We start from the raw sequence: 16165 nt of genomic DNA, 5'->3' as shown, positions 1-16165 counted from the left end.
AGACCCCCCCCTCCCGTGGAGAGAGCCTGACAGTGCCCAATAACACCCTCGCCCCATTCCCTCCCCCCCCCCCCGGGAGAGCCTTCCACTAACACTCCCCACCCTCCCTACCTGGCGACAGAGAGAAATACACTCACTTTCACAGCTTTGGATGGCCCCGGGAATGACAGTCTGGCTCTGCATACACCATAAAGCAACCCGCGGCCTCTCCCAGATCCTACCTGGTGCCCATGCTGCATATATCCCTTATTCTGGAGGTCAGTGCTGCCCCCCTAAAAACTGCCGCCCTAGGCAAATGCCTTGTTTGCCTTGTGGTAAATACGCCCCTGCTCACAAGATCCCTTCATCAGGCATGTGATGGTCACATGTCTGATGAAGGGGTCCTGTGAGGCTCCGAAATGCTTTCTTTTATTTCTTCTCCTTGCTTATAAGGACAATATCCACTTTTCCCCCACTTTATGTGTAGTTAGCTTATATTGATTGTATCTCTTTCTTTTTAGTACATATTATTGTGTATGTGATTGGACATACTTATTAAATTTGACACATATGGTCCTGATGAAGCAGGGTGACCCACGATATGCACAGAACAATCTATGTCAATTCTAATCATCGTATGTGAAATCACTGGGCCCTACCTATCCCATTGTCATTACCACATATGATATAGTATTATTTGTTTTAAAAGTGGAATTGCACTGCATCTGAGCACCACAGACCAAAAATGCTTTTTAATTCATTGTTAATATTCAAAGCAAACACCCCCATCCATCCATGTCTCCATGCTTTATTTTGCTGAAAAATCACTTTGAAAAACACCCCCCCAGCATTTCTGGCTGTTGCCATCTTGAGAAAGGGCAGAAGATTCATGTAGCATTTACTTCCTGAAATCCATCTGCCATTAGCTCTGGCATTGGCTAACCTGAGAACCCTAGCTCCCCTCCTGAAGTCTGCTGGGATGTATTAGATCATTGGCCTAGGCCTGGAAACCAAGAAGTAACTGATGAATTGTTAAAAAAAAAGTTTCAAACAAGTAAATATGATATACTTATATCTATTTACTAATGCTAGCAGCATAAAGATTAAAATAGTTCATGTTGACTGACAGAGTTAAGTTCCACTTTAACCTACCTTTTTTATATTTGTACGTGACTATTTGTAAAAAAGGATGCTTTTATTGTTCATTCTCTGACTGACTCCCATTGTCTGAAACCCAATTTACATACAGTTGTGACCAAAATTATTCAACCCCCAATGCTGTAAAGGGGTTTAGGGACTATAGTGTACATTTGGAATTGTATTCAGAATCAAATCCTACAAGGACGTTGTAACTACCCAAATGCAACTAAAATGACATCAATTGTTTATGTAATACAGTAGTAAATGGTTCTTATGTGGTTTCTTCATTGCCACAATTATTCAACCCCTTAAAGACTACCACTCTGAAGAACAGAGGTTCATACAGGTGCTTTCCATCAGGTATTGAAAACACCTGTGGATGTCACCGAGCAGCAATCAAGCATAATAAGCACCAATTAGGCAGCTTTAAAATGACTGTGATACTCAGCTCCTTCTAGACATTTACTGGTGTGGTTACAAACATGGTGAAGGCAAGAGAATGGTCCAGGAAGACAAGAGAAGAGGTGATTTCTCTTCACAGGAAGGGCAATGGCTATAAGAAGATTGCAAAGATGTTAAACATACCAAGAGACACCTTAGGAAGCATCATTCGCAAATTCAAGGCAAAGGGCACTGTTGAAACGCTACCTGGTCGTGGCAGAAAGAAGATGCTGACTTCGACTGCTGTGCGCTACCTGAAGCGTAGAGTGGAGAGAAGTCCCCGTGTGACTGCTGAGGAACTGAGAAAAGATTTGTCAGATGTGGGTACAGAAGTTTCAGCCCAGACAATAAGACGCACACTGCGTAATGAAGGCCTCCGTGCCAGAACTCCCAGGCGTACCCCCTTGCTGTCTCCAAAGAATAAGAAGAGTCGACTGCAGTATGCCAAAAGCCATGTGGACAAACCACAAAAGTTGTGGGATAGTGTTCTGTGGACTGATGAAACAAAATTAGAACTGTTTGGGCCCATGGATCAACGCTATGTTTGGAGGAGGAAGAACAAGGCCTATGATGAAAAGAACACCTTGCCTACTGTGAAGCATGGTGGAGGGTCAATCATGCTTTGGGGCTGTTTTGCTTCTGCAGGTACAGGGAAGCTTCAGCGTGTGCAAGGTACCATGAATTCTCTTCAGTACCAGGAGATATTGGATGGAAACGTGATGCAGTCCGTCACACACCTGAGGCTTGGGAGACGTTGGACCTTTCAACAGGACAATGATCCCAAGCATACCTCCAAGTCCACTAGAGCATGGTTGCAGAGGAAAGGCTGGAACATTTTGGAGTGGCCATCGCAGTCACCAGACTTAAATCCGATTGAGAACCTCTGGTGGGACTTAAAGAAAGCAGTTGCAGTGCGCAAGCCTAAGAATGTGACTGAACTGGAGGCCTTTGCCCATGAAGAATGGGCGAAGATACCCGTAGATCGCTGCAAGACACTTGTGTCAAGCTATGCTTCACGTTTAAAAGCTGTTATAACTGTAAAAGGATGCTGTACTAAGTACTAAGATTGAATGTCACTTGGGGGTTGAATAAAACTGATAATGCTGTGAGCACAGAAAAGACATTTGTGGTTATTTCATTATAACTGTTATGTTATATTTGTCTGACCTACAAGTGCCTCTTTAATGTAAATGTAAGCAAGATGACTGAATGATCAAAAGCAATGTCAAACTGGCCAAAACACTCAATTTCAGTGGGGGTTGAATAATTTTGGTCACAACTGTATCTGTCTCTTTCTGGGGTTGGGATCTTCTGAGCCAAATACAAACGAATTCATTCAACTAAAAATTGTGGCCAGGTACCTTGTGATACGACAGGTTTCCTTTAACCGATAATGCTTCCTGATCATTTTACGTGTGGTATTCCCTGTAAGGTTGGATCCGCTCTTGTACTGTGCATTTCATGAACTATTACTCCCACATTAGTTTTAAATTAGTCAAGCAGACACCATACTTTCAGATCCGGATACTCACATTGTCCGAGAGGGAAGCAAAGTTGAAATGTGGCTCATACATGTGAGGGGCCAGGGCTGCTGAGGTCTGCAGTAGAGCTCGGGCCTGGAGGGATATAAAGACAATGTGTCACACACAGAATTCATATACAACATACATTTTTCTAAATAAACCCCATTCCGGGCAATATCTGTTGTCAGTAGTCTGGTGGGCACATACAGTTAGGTCCATATATATTTGGACACAGGCACAATTTTCATACTTTTGGCTCTGTGTGCCACCAGAATAGATTAAAATGAAACAATCCAAATGAATGTGAAGTGCAGACTTTCAGCTTTAATTCAAGGGGGTGAACAAATATCAAGTACAAATTTTAGGAACTGCAACAATTTGTATACATAGTCCCTCCATTTTCAGGGGCTCAAATATAATTGAAAAAATGAATAAAATCATAAATAAAATGTTCATTTTTAACATTTTGTTGAGAATCCTTTACTGGCAATGACTTCCTGAAGTCTGGAACCCATGGATATTACCAAAGACTGGGTTTCCTCCTTTCTGATGCTTTGCCTGAAGTCTGGAACCCATGGACATTACCAATGACTGGGTTTCCTCCTTTCTGATGCTTTGGTAATGTCCATGGGTTCCAGACTTCAGGCAAAGACTGGGTTTCCTCCTTTCTGATGCTTTCCCTGAAGTCTGGAGCCCATGGACATGACCAAAGACTGGGTTTCCTCCTTTCTGATGCTTTGCCTGAAGTCTGGAGCCCATGGACATTACCAAAGACTGGGTTTCCTCCTTTCTGATGCTTTGCCAGGCTCTAACTACAGCTGTCTTCACTTGTTCTTTGTTTGTGGGTCTTTCTGCCTTTAGTTTTGCCTTCAGCAAGTGAAATGCATACTCAGTTGGGTTGAGATCAGGTGATTGACTTGGTCATAGCAGAATATTCCACTTCATTTCCTTCAAAAGCTCCTGGGTTGCTTTTGCAGTGTGTTTTGGATCCTTGTCCATCTGTACTGTGAAGCGCCATCCAATCAGCTTTGCTGCATTTGGCTGAATTTGGGCTGACCGTATATCTGTGAACACTGCAGAATTCATCCGGCTGCTTCTGTCTTCTGTCACATCATCAATAAACACCAATAACCCAGTGCCACTGGAAGCCATGCATGCCCATGCCATCACACTGCCTCCACCATGTTTTACAGATGACGTTGTGTGCTTTGGATCATGAGCTGTTCCAAGCCTTCTCCACACTTTTTTCTTCCCGTCATTCTGGTACAGATTCATCTTCGTTTCATCCGTCCAAAGAATACTTTTCCAGAACTGGTCTTGCTTTTTTTAGATGTTTTTTGGCAAAGTCTATTCTGGCTTTTCTATTTTTCAGACTTATGAATGGTTTGCACCTTGTGGTGAACCCTCTGTATTTGCTCTCGTGAACTCTTCTCTTGATTGTAGACTTTGACAATGATGCGCCCACCTCCTGGAGAGTGTCCGTCACTTGTCTGGGTGTTGCGAATGGGTTTTTTTGTATCATAGAGAGGATCCTGCGATCATCCACCACTGTTATCTTCTGTGGACGTCCATGCCTTTTTATGTTGCTGAGCTCACCAGTGCGTTCTTCTTTCCTCAGAATGGACCAAACTGTTGATTTGGCCGCTCCTAATGTTGCTGCGATCTTTCTAATGGATTTGTTTTGTTTTTGAAGCCTTACAATTACCTGTTTCACTTGCATGGACAGCTCCTTTGAATGCATGATGAAGGTTCACAGCAATAGATTCCAAATGCAAATCCACATTTAGAATGCTACACCATTTACCTGATTAACTGATGAAGAAATAACAAAAGAGTAGCCCACACCTGGCTATGAAACAGCATTTGATCCAATTGTCCAATTACTTTTGCTCCCTTGAAAAAGGGGGATGGCTAATCCTAAAAGCTGTAATTCCTAAACCCTTCCTCCAATTTGGATGTACATACCCTCAAATTAAACCTGAGACTGTGAACTGTCAGCCCATATCCATTATAGAACTATAGCTTGAATGAGTTTTGGTAAATACCTGCAAAAAAACTAAAATTGTGCCTGTGTCCAAATATATATGGACCTAACTGTATATACCTAGTAGCAATGTAATCTCCATTTACTTAACAGAAGCCTCATCCTCCTCAGATCACTCCTAACAGTCAATCCTCAGAGGCTATTTGCAACTTCCTGTCCAAAGGGCAAAAAAAAAAAAAAAGCTGATTGATGACCTCATCGGTACAGTTAAGTGTTTTTTTTACAGTGACTTCACAGTTAAGAACACAAAGTATATCAGAGTTCACATGAAGGGATTTATAAGGATAACTGGAAGAATGGTTTTTATCTTGGGAAATCAGCTTTAAAGTATTTCCCATCTTCCCCCTGACAGGGTCAACCTGTCACTCTAACCAACTTAAAATGATTCCCTAGGAGCCAGTGGCCCTCATCATTACTGCTTCCTTAACCCCTTCCTGCCGACAGTATGAATATACGTGGCCTCACGAAAGCAGGTCTTTATCTATGAGGCCGCATACATACGTACTTGTCTTTGTGCTGGGAATGCACTGTGCAGTGTGCTGAAAGAACAGAGACTGGGCTCCTGTGTCTCATACTAGTGATCAGGACCAAGGACTCATTCCCGTTCACCTGACTGCAGTGATAGCCTCTGATTGGCTATCACAGTGGTAAGTCACCAAGTAGCCTGCCTATGTGTTTGCATTTCTTTCTCTCCATTCAGAAAAAGAAGAATTGTATCCTTCTCTCCATGCAGGGGAGAAAGATGAAACAAAACAAATGCAAAAAAAAAGAAAAACCACAAAAAACAAAAAGAAAAAAAAATAAAGGAAATAAAAATAGGTAGATCAAGGCTTGATCTAGGTCAGTGTCAGGGTTAGTGTCAAAGGTCAGGATCCATACATTTTGGGTGGGATTTTCTAAGAAAGAAAAAAAAAAAAAAAAAGTAAAATGCACTCTATTGTTTCTATAGTATTTTTTAAATTTGTATTAGTCTTCGGGTCAGTGACTGTTTGTGTCAGTGTGTTTTAGTAGGGTTAAAAAAAAAAAAAAAAAAAAAAAAAAAAGTAAAATGCACACTTTATTGTTTCTGCACCGTACTACAGGTACAAACAACATAATCTTGTGGTGTTGTGGCGACCGACGAGAGCAGGAGAATTTATTTTAGGTTTTTCTTTGGTGGTGGGTAATGTTAATAGCAAGAAATACACAGCTGCATTTAAAAAGACCCCAAAAACAAATTTTACTACTTTGGGCCAGTTTTCCTTTGCTAATAATAATAAAAAACAACCAACCACAAACAAACATTATTATTACATCGGGTTTATATAGCGCCAAAGGGTTTACTCAGCGCTGTACAATAGGGGGGGGGACAATACAAGAAACAGAACAGCAACAACAACAGCACACGAGGGGTTAGAGGGACCTTCGAACTTACAATCTAGGAGGGAGGGGATAGTGGCACAGGAGGAAGTGGCCGTGGGGGATGGAGTGGTAGGAGGAATGAAGAACGGCTGTTAGGTGAGGGTGGGATAGGCTTCCCTGAAGAGGTGGGTTTTCAGGGAGCACCTGAAGGTGAGGAGGGAAGGTGACAGTCTGATGGATTAGGGCAGCGAGTTCCAGAGGATGGGGGAGGACCTGGAGAAGTCTTGCAGTCGTGTGTGGGAGGAGGAGACCAGAGAGCAAGATAGAAGGAGATCCTGTGAGGAGCGAAGGGCACGGGTAGGGTGGTACTTGGGAATCAGGTTGGTGAGGTAGTTAGGGGCAGTGTTGTGAATGGCTTTGTAGGTCAGGGTTAGTAGTTTGAATCTGATGCGTTGGGCAATCGGGAGCCAGTGGAGGGAGAGGCAGAGGGGGAGCGGTTGGTGAGGTGAATGAGTCTGGCCGCTGAGTTCAGGATGGTCTGGAGCGGGGAGAGCCTGCACTGGGGTAGGCCGGTGAGGAGGGAGTTGCAGTAGTCAAGGCGTGAGATAATCAGGGAGTGTACGAGTAGTTTAGTGGTGTCTGGGGTAAAGAAGGTACGTATCTTGGCGATGTTGCGGAGGTGGAGCCTGCATGTGTTTGTAAGTGATTTGACATGAGATAACCGTTATTTACCACCACAGGAGAACCCAATTTGTCCTGTAAAAACGCTGTACAATCCGACTGGGTACACAAAGTAGTTGCAATATTATGTAGTTTTACAACACGTGTCACAGTAGCAAAATTGTGTTCAGGTGCTAACATTTGTCTTACCCTCAGTCACTAAGGGGTTAAGAACGGGTGATTCACAACAACATGAAGACTGGCTTCAGTAACATGCATTATATCTCCAGCTAACGCATGGCACTTTGCGTGCTGCACCACACTGCCATTCATTTAAAGGAGAGCCCCAGTGTACAGATACAGCAGATGGCAATGCAGCAGCAGTACTGCTGTATAAAAAGTTTAAAAAACTGAAAAAACAAAAAAATGCTCCAAGTTACTAACCTGCTCAAAACGATTTTTGCGCATCTCCAAGACAGCCAGGTTATTATAAGCCTCTGAGTGATCGTTGTTGTTGGCCAGACTCAGCTTGAAGCACTGATATGCCAAATTAAGGTCACTGATCCCCTGAAATAACAAACATGGGTCAGATCAATATAAAAGTGCATAATAAATGGCAGTAATCTAAAAATCAATACTGAAATCGGCTCTCAGCAAGGACATGCTTCTGAGATCTGATAAATAATCAGAATTCACAGCCGTGTCCCTTAAACAAGCAATGGCTCCAAAAAGGACCCGGTCTTAAAAGGAACCAAACCAACAATGTCATGTTGCACAACTGGACAAGGCTAAAGGGTGATGTCACTATTCACCTAGATCAGGGGTAGGCAACCTGAAAGCCGTAGGACTACAAGTCCCATCATGCCTCTGCAAGTCATAGCTGTAACTGTCAGTTTTGTAATCTTTGCAATGCCCCATGGGAAATGTAGTTCCACAACAGCTAGAGAGCCGCAGGTTGCCTACCCCAGACCTAGATGAAGTGTTCACAAACACCTGGTTTCATTGGCACCAATTTTCTAATGAAAATATATCCATCATCTCAAAAAGAAGCCTAGGAATGGACCAAGATGGGAACATACCTCCTCCACCCTTTTTCCCCCCTTCTTCCTACATGCGCTGCTCTTAATGCTATATCTACCCCCTCTTCTGATGATTCTCCCCTCCACTACCTTCGTTGGTGCCATGCAGGTCTCCTGCAGACTGTCAATGTGAGCTGTCAGCCTGTACATCGTACAGGCTGGCAGTTTTACACTGACAGGAAGCATCAATGAAGAACCACAGCACCATGGTAGTTTATTGAGAAATACATGGGTTGGACAAAAATATAGAAACACTACATGATTTGCAGGTGTGAAAAGGATGACATGTTTTGCGTTGAAAGCGGAAGTGATATAACATCTTTTGGCTTCTGCTGTGTGATGAGACACCAAACTAACAGGTGGGAAGGTTCGCTTTTCCCATTCACTGTGTGCATGGCTAGTAATACGGAGTCATGTCAGAGCTTACTGAGCTTAGCTGGTACCTCTGTGACTGAAGGGGCCAATTTATTTGCGGTGTCACAAGGTGCAGTATCAAAGGTTATGGTGGCATATAGAGTTTCTGGGAAAACGTCGTCTGATAAGCATAAGTGCAGTCGATATGGTCAACTGGATTGTGACCCAGAATAAGGGAACAACTGCTGCAAAAGTGACTGCAGAGCTCAATCTCCGTGTCAAAAACAAAAAACTGTGGAGGGAACTCCATAAGCAAAACATTCACGGGCGAGCCGCAATTGCCAATCCTCTAGTGAGTGATATTAATGCTCAGAAGAGGAGAGACCAGTGTAACACCCAAAAATTGTGGACTATCGGTCAATGAAAGACTCTAATATGGTCATGATAAACTGAGCTTCAACCTGTTCCCAACCACCAGACGTGTTTACATGTGGACAACACCATCCCAAGCTTACCACCAAGACCATCTTGTGCCAACGGTAAAACATGGTGGCGGAGCAATCATGGTTTGGGCAGCCATATATTTGTATTCTGCAGGCCCCATCAAGGTACAGTCAGTGACTATGTACAAATTGTGGCCGACCATGTGCACCCCATGGTGTACACACTGTTTTCCGAAGACAGCGCCATTTCCCAAGACGATAATGCTCTGATTCATACATGCTGGTGTTGTCAAATTGCAGTTTGAAGAGCATGCAGATTAAGTCTTACACCTTCCCTTGGCGCCGCAGTCACCGGACCTCAATATCATAGACCGAATATGGTCAATTTTGGAGAACAAGGTTTGGGCTCATTTTTTTTGCATGAAGAATAGCATCATATTCCATTATCCACCATCCAAGACTTACAGTATATTTGTCAATTCCCAGGAGAATTCAGGCAGTCTTGGATGCCAAAAGGTGGTTCAATACCATATTAGGAAACAAGTTTGTTCTATTACCTGGTGTTTCCATAATTTTGTCCAACCCTTGTACAATCCGACAGCCTCAAAGGCTGTTGGTACTTTTAGTTCATGGAAAAGATTGGTTGGGGAATTTGTTGAGGGGTCTGATGCTGAACATGTTACACCCTAAATATGGGTGTAACATGTAACATGTTTGGAAAGGTGAACTTATCCTTTAGATCAGGGGTGGGCAACTGTGGCCCACCAGCTGTTGTAGAACTACAAGTCCCATGAGGCACTGCAAAACTGACAGTTACAACCATAACTCCCAAAGGCAGAGGCATGATGGGACTTTTAGTTCACCAACAGCTGGAGGGCCACAGTTGCCCACCCCTGCTTTAGATGAAATGTTTAAAACACCGGGCTCCATACTATTTTACGATTATACTGGATCCTTTCAGTGCCTTACAATCAACACTGCATCTTATATTTGGAAAGACTGCCTCCAAAAATAAATACACCTGAAAAAAAAGGGGGGGGGGGGTACCATCATCCAAAGTGACTACATAGAAATTGGAGTGCAATAACCCCAGACTGGGGTAAATGGACTATTCTGGTACCCATTAACACCACAATAACATAGAAGTAATATATGTATTTATATTTTTTTACAAAAGACTGAAAACCTCTTTGACACGTACATAAAATTCATATTTAAAACCACGCAAGTTGACAGCATGATACAATGAAGTACACGAGTCACATGTACTGTAACGTCACACCACTGAAGTGTGAGAAACCTGGGCGTGGTGCTTGCTCCTCTACATGCTTTGCATGTCTGCCATGGGGAGAGGTATATTAATGCCCCTGTGTGTCCCTTTATGAGCATAATTTCACATAGGTAAACAACCAATTTACTAACCTCCGTGTACTATTATAACTTTCATGTCCATTTATATCATGTCTTTATTTTGATTATTATGGATTCGTATCAGAATTAACTCCCTACTCTCTCCTCCCCCCACCTCCACCCACTCACCGCCCACGAGATTGCTAACCACTTCCAAAACAAGATCGACGCAATTCGTAGGGACATCGCCAACGCTTAGACTTCCACCCCGCCTAGCTTCCCTCCCATGATAACCACCTCAACACTCCCCTCCTCTAACCTCACAACTGCCCAGACCCCCACCAAACATCCCGCACACTAAAACCCCCCCAACACTCCACTCCTTCGACCCTGCTACCACTGAAGAGGTCACTAAGGTATTCTCTGAAGCCCGCCTCACCACCTGCCCCCTTGGCCCTGTCCCCACACAACTCCTCCGGTCACCCTCCTCCACCAACCTACGCTCCCTCACCCACATCTTCAATCTATCCCTCTCTACTGGCGCATTCTCCTCCCCCCTAAAGTACACGCACATCACCCCCATACTCAAAAAACCTCCCTGGACCCCACCGACCTGAACAACCAAAGACCCATCTCCCTCCTGCCATTTACATCCAAACTCCTCGAGCGCTTAGTCTAGAATCGCTTAAGCTCCTACCTCAACGACAACAACAACCTCCTTGATCCCCTACAGTCTGGCTTCCGTCCCCTACACTCCACCAAAACTGCCCTACTCAAACTCACCAACGACATGCTAACCACCTAAGATAATGGCCACTACTCAGTCCTCCTACTCCTCGATCTCTCTGCGGCCTTCGACACAGTTGACCACCCCCTCCTCCTTAATACACTACACTTCCTTGGCCTCAGAGACTCCGCTCTCTCCTGGCTCTCCTCCTATCTCTCCCAGCGCTCCTTCAGTGTTACCTATAATGCTGCCACCTCCCCCTCTCTGTTGGGGTCCCCCAAGGCTCTGTCCTCGGGCCCCTTCTCTTCTCCATCTACACCTCCTCCCTTGGCCAACTGATACGCTCCCATGGCTTCAACAACCACCTCTACGCCGATGACATGCAAATCTACCTCTCTACCCCTCGCCTCACCCCTTCAGTCTCCGCCCAAATCACCTGCCTACTGAACAACATATCAGACTGGATGTCACTCCACTGCCTCAAAATAAACCTTTCCAAAACCGAGCTCCTAGTTTTCCCCTCAGACCGTGCCCCCCCCCCCAACCTCTCCATCACGACAAACTTTTTGGCGCTATATAAATACTGTATAATAAATAATAATCTTTCCTCCTGAAGAAGCGGACAATATTTGCGAAACATGCAAAGGCGCAAACACCACCCCCAGGTTTCTATCCTTTCAGGGGTGTGAAGTTACAGTACCTGCGACTCGTGTACTTTATTGTATCATGCTGTCAACGTATGTGGTTTTAAATATGAATTCATGTACATGTCAAAGACGTTTTTAGTCTTTTGTATCAATACATATATTACTTTTATGTTATTGTGTCGTAATGGGTACCAAAATAGTCAATTTACTCCAGTCTGGGATTATTCCCCTTCAATTTCTATATACAGCATCTTATATGGTGGACCTTGATTCCAAGTCTGTATTCTGTGAACAGGTGGATGTACATCTAATATGTGGACTACAGGCACTTCTCAGATTTGTAACTTGTTGCTTCTTCTCTTCTGTAATGCCATGTGCTCACTATGTGTACTTTAAAATAAAGACTTTTTTTTTTATATCATCCCTCTATTGTTTATACCATAGCTGAGTCTACCACCATGATGTATTTTAAAACTGTCCTCTGGTCATTTTTTCAAGGAACCCATCAAAACAGACATACAGAGATACTGATGCAAAAACCGTTTTTAAAGCTCAGGCTCCTGAGGCTGTCATCCCAACCTCCTACAATCTCCTCCTTGTACAGAAAGCCTGTGTACCCACCACAGCAACATGCCCCAGGTTGTACCAAACTTCTGCCACCTCCTCGTCATTCTCAGCCAGGGACAGAGCTCTCTCGAATGAGGTCAGGATCATGTCATACTGTTGAGCGTAGAAGCAGCACAGGCCCAGGTTGTTAAACAACTGGCAGTTATAGACTCCCATCTGAAGGAGGCGCCTGTGGGACAATAGGAGAACTTCAATGACTTTTTATTACAAGATGGCAGCCAGTACATCAATTTTGCTGTAAATGTTATAAAATGACAGACATCCCATAGATAGGGTCACCATCAAGCACCCATAAATTTGCTAACCTGTAAAATCGCAGAGCGATCTCTGGCTGGTCCGTGTAGAAATGGCTGCTTCCAATACATGCAATGGCTTCCACGTGGGTGTTGTCTTGTTTGAGGACCTCCTTGTAGTATTCAGCAGATGAAGTCAAGTTATTCATTTCCTAGATGGTAAGGATGAAAATGAATTGCTGCGTTCCTGCCAAACTACCACCAGCACAAACATTTTCCCTGTAGTGTGTATTTCATAATCGAAGGCTAGGTTCACATATGCGCAGATGGTGCGGCACAGAGCAGTGCGGACCCGTGGGAATGTGCTATACAGTGGGGATCGAAAGTTTGGGCACCCCAGCTAAAAATTTGTATTAATGTGCATAAAGAAGCCAAAGAGAAGATGGAAAAATCTCCAAAAGGCATCAAATTACAGATTAGACATTCTTATAATATGTCAACAAAAGTTAGATTTTATTTCCATCATTTACACTTTCAAAATAACAGAAAACAAAAAAATGGCGTCTGCAAAAGTTTGGGCACCCTGCAGAGTTAATATCTTGTACTGCCCCCTTTGGCAAGTATCACAGCTTGTAAACGCTTTTTGTAGCCAGCCAAGAGTCTTTCAATCCTTGTTTGAGGTATCTTTGCCCATTCTTCCTTACAAAAGTCTTCCAGTTCTTTGAGATTTCTGGGCTGTCTGTCACGCACGGCTCTTTTAAGGTCTATCCATAGATTTTCAATTATGTTGAGGTCAGGAGATTGTGAAGGCCATGGCAAAACCTTCAGTTTACGCCTCTTGATGTAATCCCCCGTGGATTTCGAGGTGTGTTTAGGATCATTATCCATTTGTAGAAGCCATCCTCTCTTTAACTTCAGCTTTTTCACAGATGGCATCAAGTTACCATCCAAAATTTGCTGAAATTTTATTGAATCCATTTTTCCTTCTACTCGTGAGATGTTCCCTGTGCCACTGGCTGCAACACAACCCCAAAGCATGATTGATCCAACCCCATGCTTAACAGTTGGACAGAGGTTCTTTTCATTAAATTCTGTGCCCCTTCTTCTCCAAACGTACCTTTGCTCATTCCGGCCAAAAAGTTCAATTTTAACCTCATCGGTCCACAAAACTTGTTTCCAAAATGCATCAGGCTTGTCTATATGTTCATTTGCAAAGTTCAAACGATGATTTTTGTGGTGAGGACGTAGAAGGGGTTTTCTTCTAATGACTCTTCCATGAAGACCATATTTGTACAAGTATCTCTTTATAGTGGGATAGTGTACCACAACTCCAGTGTCTGCCAGATCTTTCTGGAGGGATCGTGCAGCCAAACGTGGGTTTTGAATGGTTTTTCTCACAATCCTGTGAGCTATTCTGTCTGATATTTTTCTTGGTCTTCCAGATTTTGCTTTAACTTCCACTGTTCCTGATGACTGCCATTTCTTAATTACATTCCGAACAGAGGATATTGACATCTGAAAACGCTTTGCTATCTTCTTATAGCCTTCTCCAGCTTTGTGAGCGCCAACTATTTTCAGTTTTCTAGACAACTGCTTAGAAGAACCCATGGTGCTGATTGTTGAGGCAAGGTCAGATGAGTCTGGGCATTTAAAACCTTTGAGATTGACATCACCTGGTCTGCCCAGACGATGATTGAGAACAATCCATGACACTGGCAGGTCTCAGCTTTGCAAAGGGGGCAGTGCATGCTATAAATTCTGCAGGGTGCCCAAACTTTTGCAGACGCCATTTTTTTGTTTTCTGTTATTTTGAAAGTGTAAATGATGGAAATAAAATCTAACTTTTGTTGACATATTATAAGAATGTCTAATCTGTAATTTGATGCCTTATGGAGATTTTTCCATCTTTCCTTGGCTTCTTTATGAACATTATTATTACAAATTTCTAGCTGGGGTGCCCAAACTTTCGATCCCCACTGTGTGTGTGTATATATATATATATATATATTTATATTACACACACTTTTTAGTCTTTGCCAACAGGCCTCTCCAACTAAAAATCTGTTACAAAATTACAAAGGGCTACAAAGACATTTAAGAGATTTGATGTGGCTTTCAACCAGAACTGTGAAAATCCTCCTAAACTCCATACAGTATGAAGGTATTTTCTGGGACCAGACCTAGAATTCCCTGGAAAGTAAAAAATAAAGGGACTCCCACCTCGTGGATCCGTGCCACCGCACACAGGAGGATCACTTCCTTTGGAAAGCGGTCTAACCCTTGTTTAAAAAGGGACAGAGCGGTCAGAGGTTGGTCCATCCGTACGTACACCTGAAAGGGGAACAAAACAAAAAGGGGCTCAATCATGTACCTCACCATTTAAAAGAGAACCGTTTTAGACTAAAGCTGGCCATACCCTAGTAGATTTTCAAACAAATGTTTGTATGAAACTTCTCAGTTCATTATATGATTTAGTTTGTAAGCTCTTATAAGCAGGGCCCTCTTGATCCTCTTTTTTTATTGTATTGTAATTGTACGGTCTCCCTTCAGATTGTAAAGTGCTGCGCAAACTGTTGGCGCTATATAAATGTATACATATGTATAATAATAATAATAATAATAATAAATGATTTAAAGGTCATTTAACAGTACTTCAAAATGTCCTTTTAACATTTGAAACTGATTGGAATTAAAATTTGTTTGCTCAAGGAAAAATCGATTGGACCACACTAACTATTAGAAAATCGAATGAACATTCTTAAAATTAAAAATTCTGAACACCATTTTACAAGTGTATGGCCAGTTTTACTCCCAGGCCTGAAAGAGATTCAGTGACTTTTTTTTTTGTCATAAAAGAGTTAAAGCTGAAGTGTAACATACAAATAAATTACCCTCCCCTTGTTCCCCCTCCCCCGCCCTGATCAGCAGGTAAGTCAACATTTTTTATCAAATCAATCCAATTTCAAGAAGTGCATCACTGGGTCTTTCTGCGGACCTTTGCTCCATAGCAAGATTAAGTTTGGTAAGAGGGATTGACGAACTCCTGTAAATTTTACAGCACCCTGCCTTGAGGGTTATATAAAAGAACAAATCTCCAACATCCCTTTAGACATGCATTCCTGCTGGCCAGTGAATGGTGTAGACCAGGGGCATGTCTTGAAGAGGTGGAGATCTACCTGAAGAACAAGGGAGAAGTCAAAGATCACAGAGGACAGTGTCGCCTTCTCATACCTAATTTAAACATCAAAGTGTCACATTACCATGTCACAATCTCGTGCATTGCATGGCAATCATGGGTTTAAAATCAAGTGAGGAGGAGGCACCATATCGCCTTCCCATCACCTGTAAAACACACACTGATCACTTTTCCGAAAAACAGCAGTGCCTGCTGCACTTGAGAATGAGCATTCAGCAGTGGCACCCTTAGGGCACACAAAGTTGGGGGGTCGTGTAAAACCCTCATGGTGATTTGCAGTTTTACCGCTTCAAATACCAACCCCCTTTAGCTGCCAAGGCAGCAGCCAAATGTGTACAGATGCCACAGCAGAAATTAAACCCCCTGTTGCTTTTGACGGGT

At 43.1% G+C, this 16165-nt stretch overlaps 1 protein-coding gene across 1 annotated transcript in view; it reads right to left on the bottom strand.

Annotated features, from left to right (window-relative positions):
- The window catches only part of TTC8 (tetratricopeptide repeat domain 8), a 54890-nt gene that overhangs the window by 4379 nt on the left and 34346 nt on the right, over positions 1 to 16165 (bottom strand). Inside the window, exons 9-13 of the mRNA XM_089664674.1 lie at positions 14809 to 14919; positions 12661 to 12800; positions 12350 to 12524; positions 7573 to 7695; positions 3093 to 3176 (exon numbers count right to left, since the gene is read on the bottom strand). Of these exons, the coding sequence (XP_089520800.1) occupies positions 3093 to 3176; positions 7573 to 7695; positions 12350 to 12524; positions 12661 to 12800; positions 14809 to 14919 (633 nt within the window). The remainder of the gene's footprint in view (positions 1 to 3092; positions 3177 to 7572; positions 7696 to 12349; positions 12525 to 12660; positions 12801 to 14808; positions 14920 to 16165) is intronic.

The sequence above is a fragment of the Staurois parvus genome, unplaced genomic scaffold (assembly GCF_062004578.1).
Source record: "Staurois parvus isolate SC_StPar_1 unplaced genomic scaffold, SC_StPar_1.0 ptg001981l, whole genome shotgun sequence".
NCBI classification, from domain to species: Eukaryota; Metazoa; Chordata; class Amphibia; order Anura; family Ranidae; genus Staurois; species Staurois parvus.
This window is presented reverse-complemented; position numbering and strand designations above follow the sequence as displayed.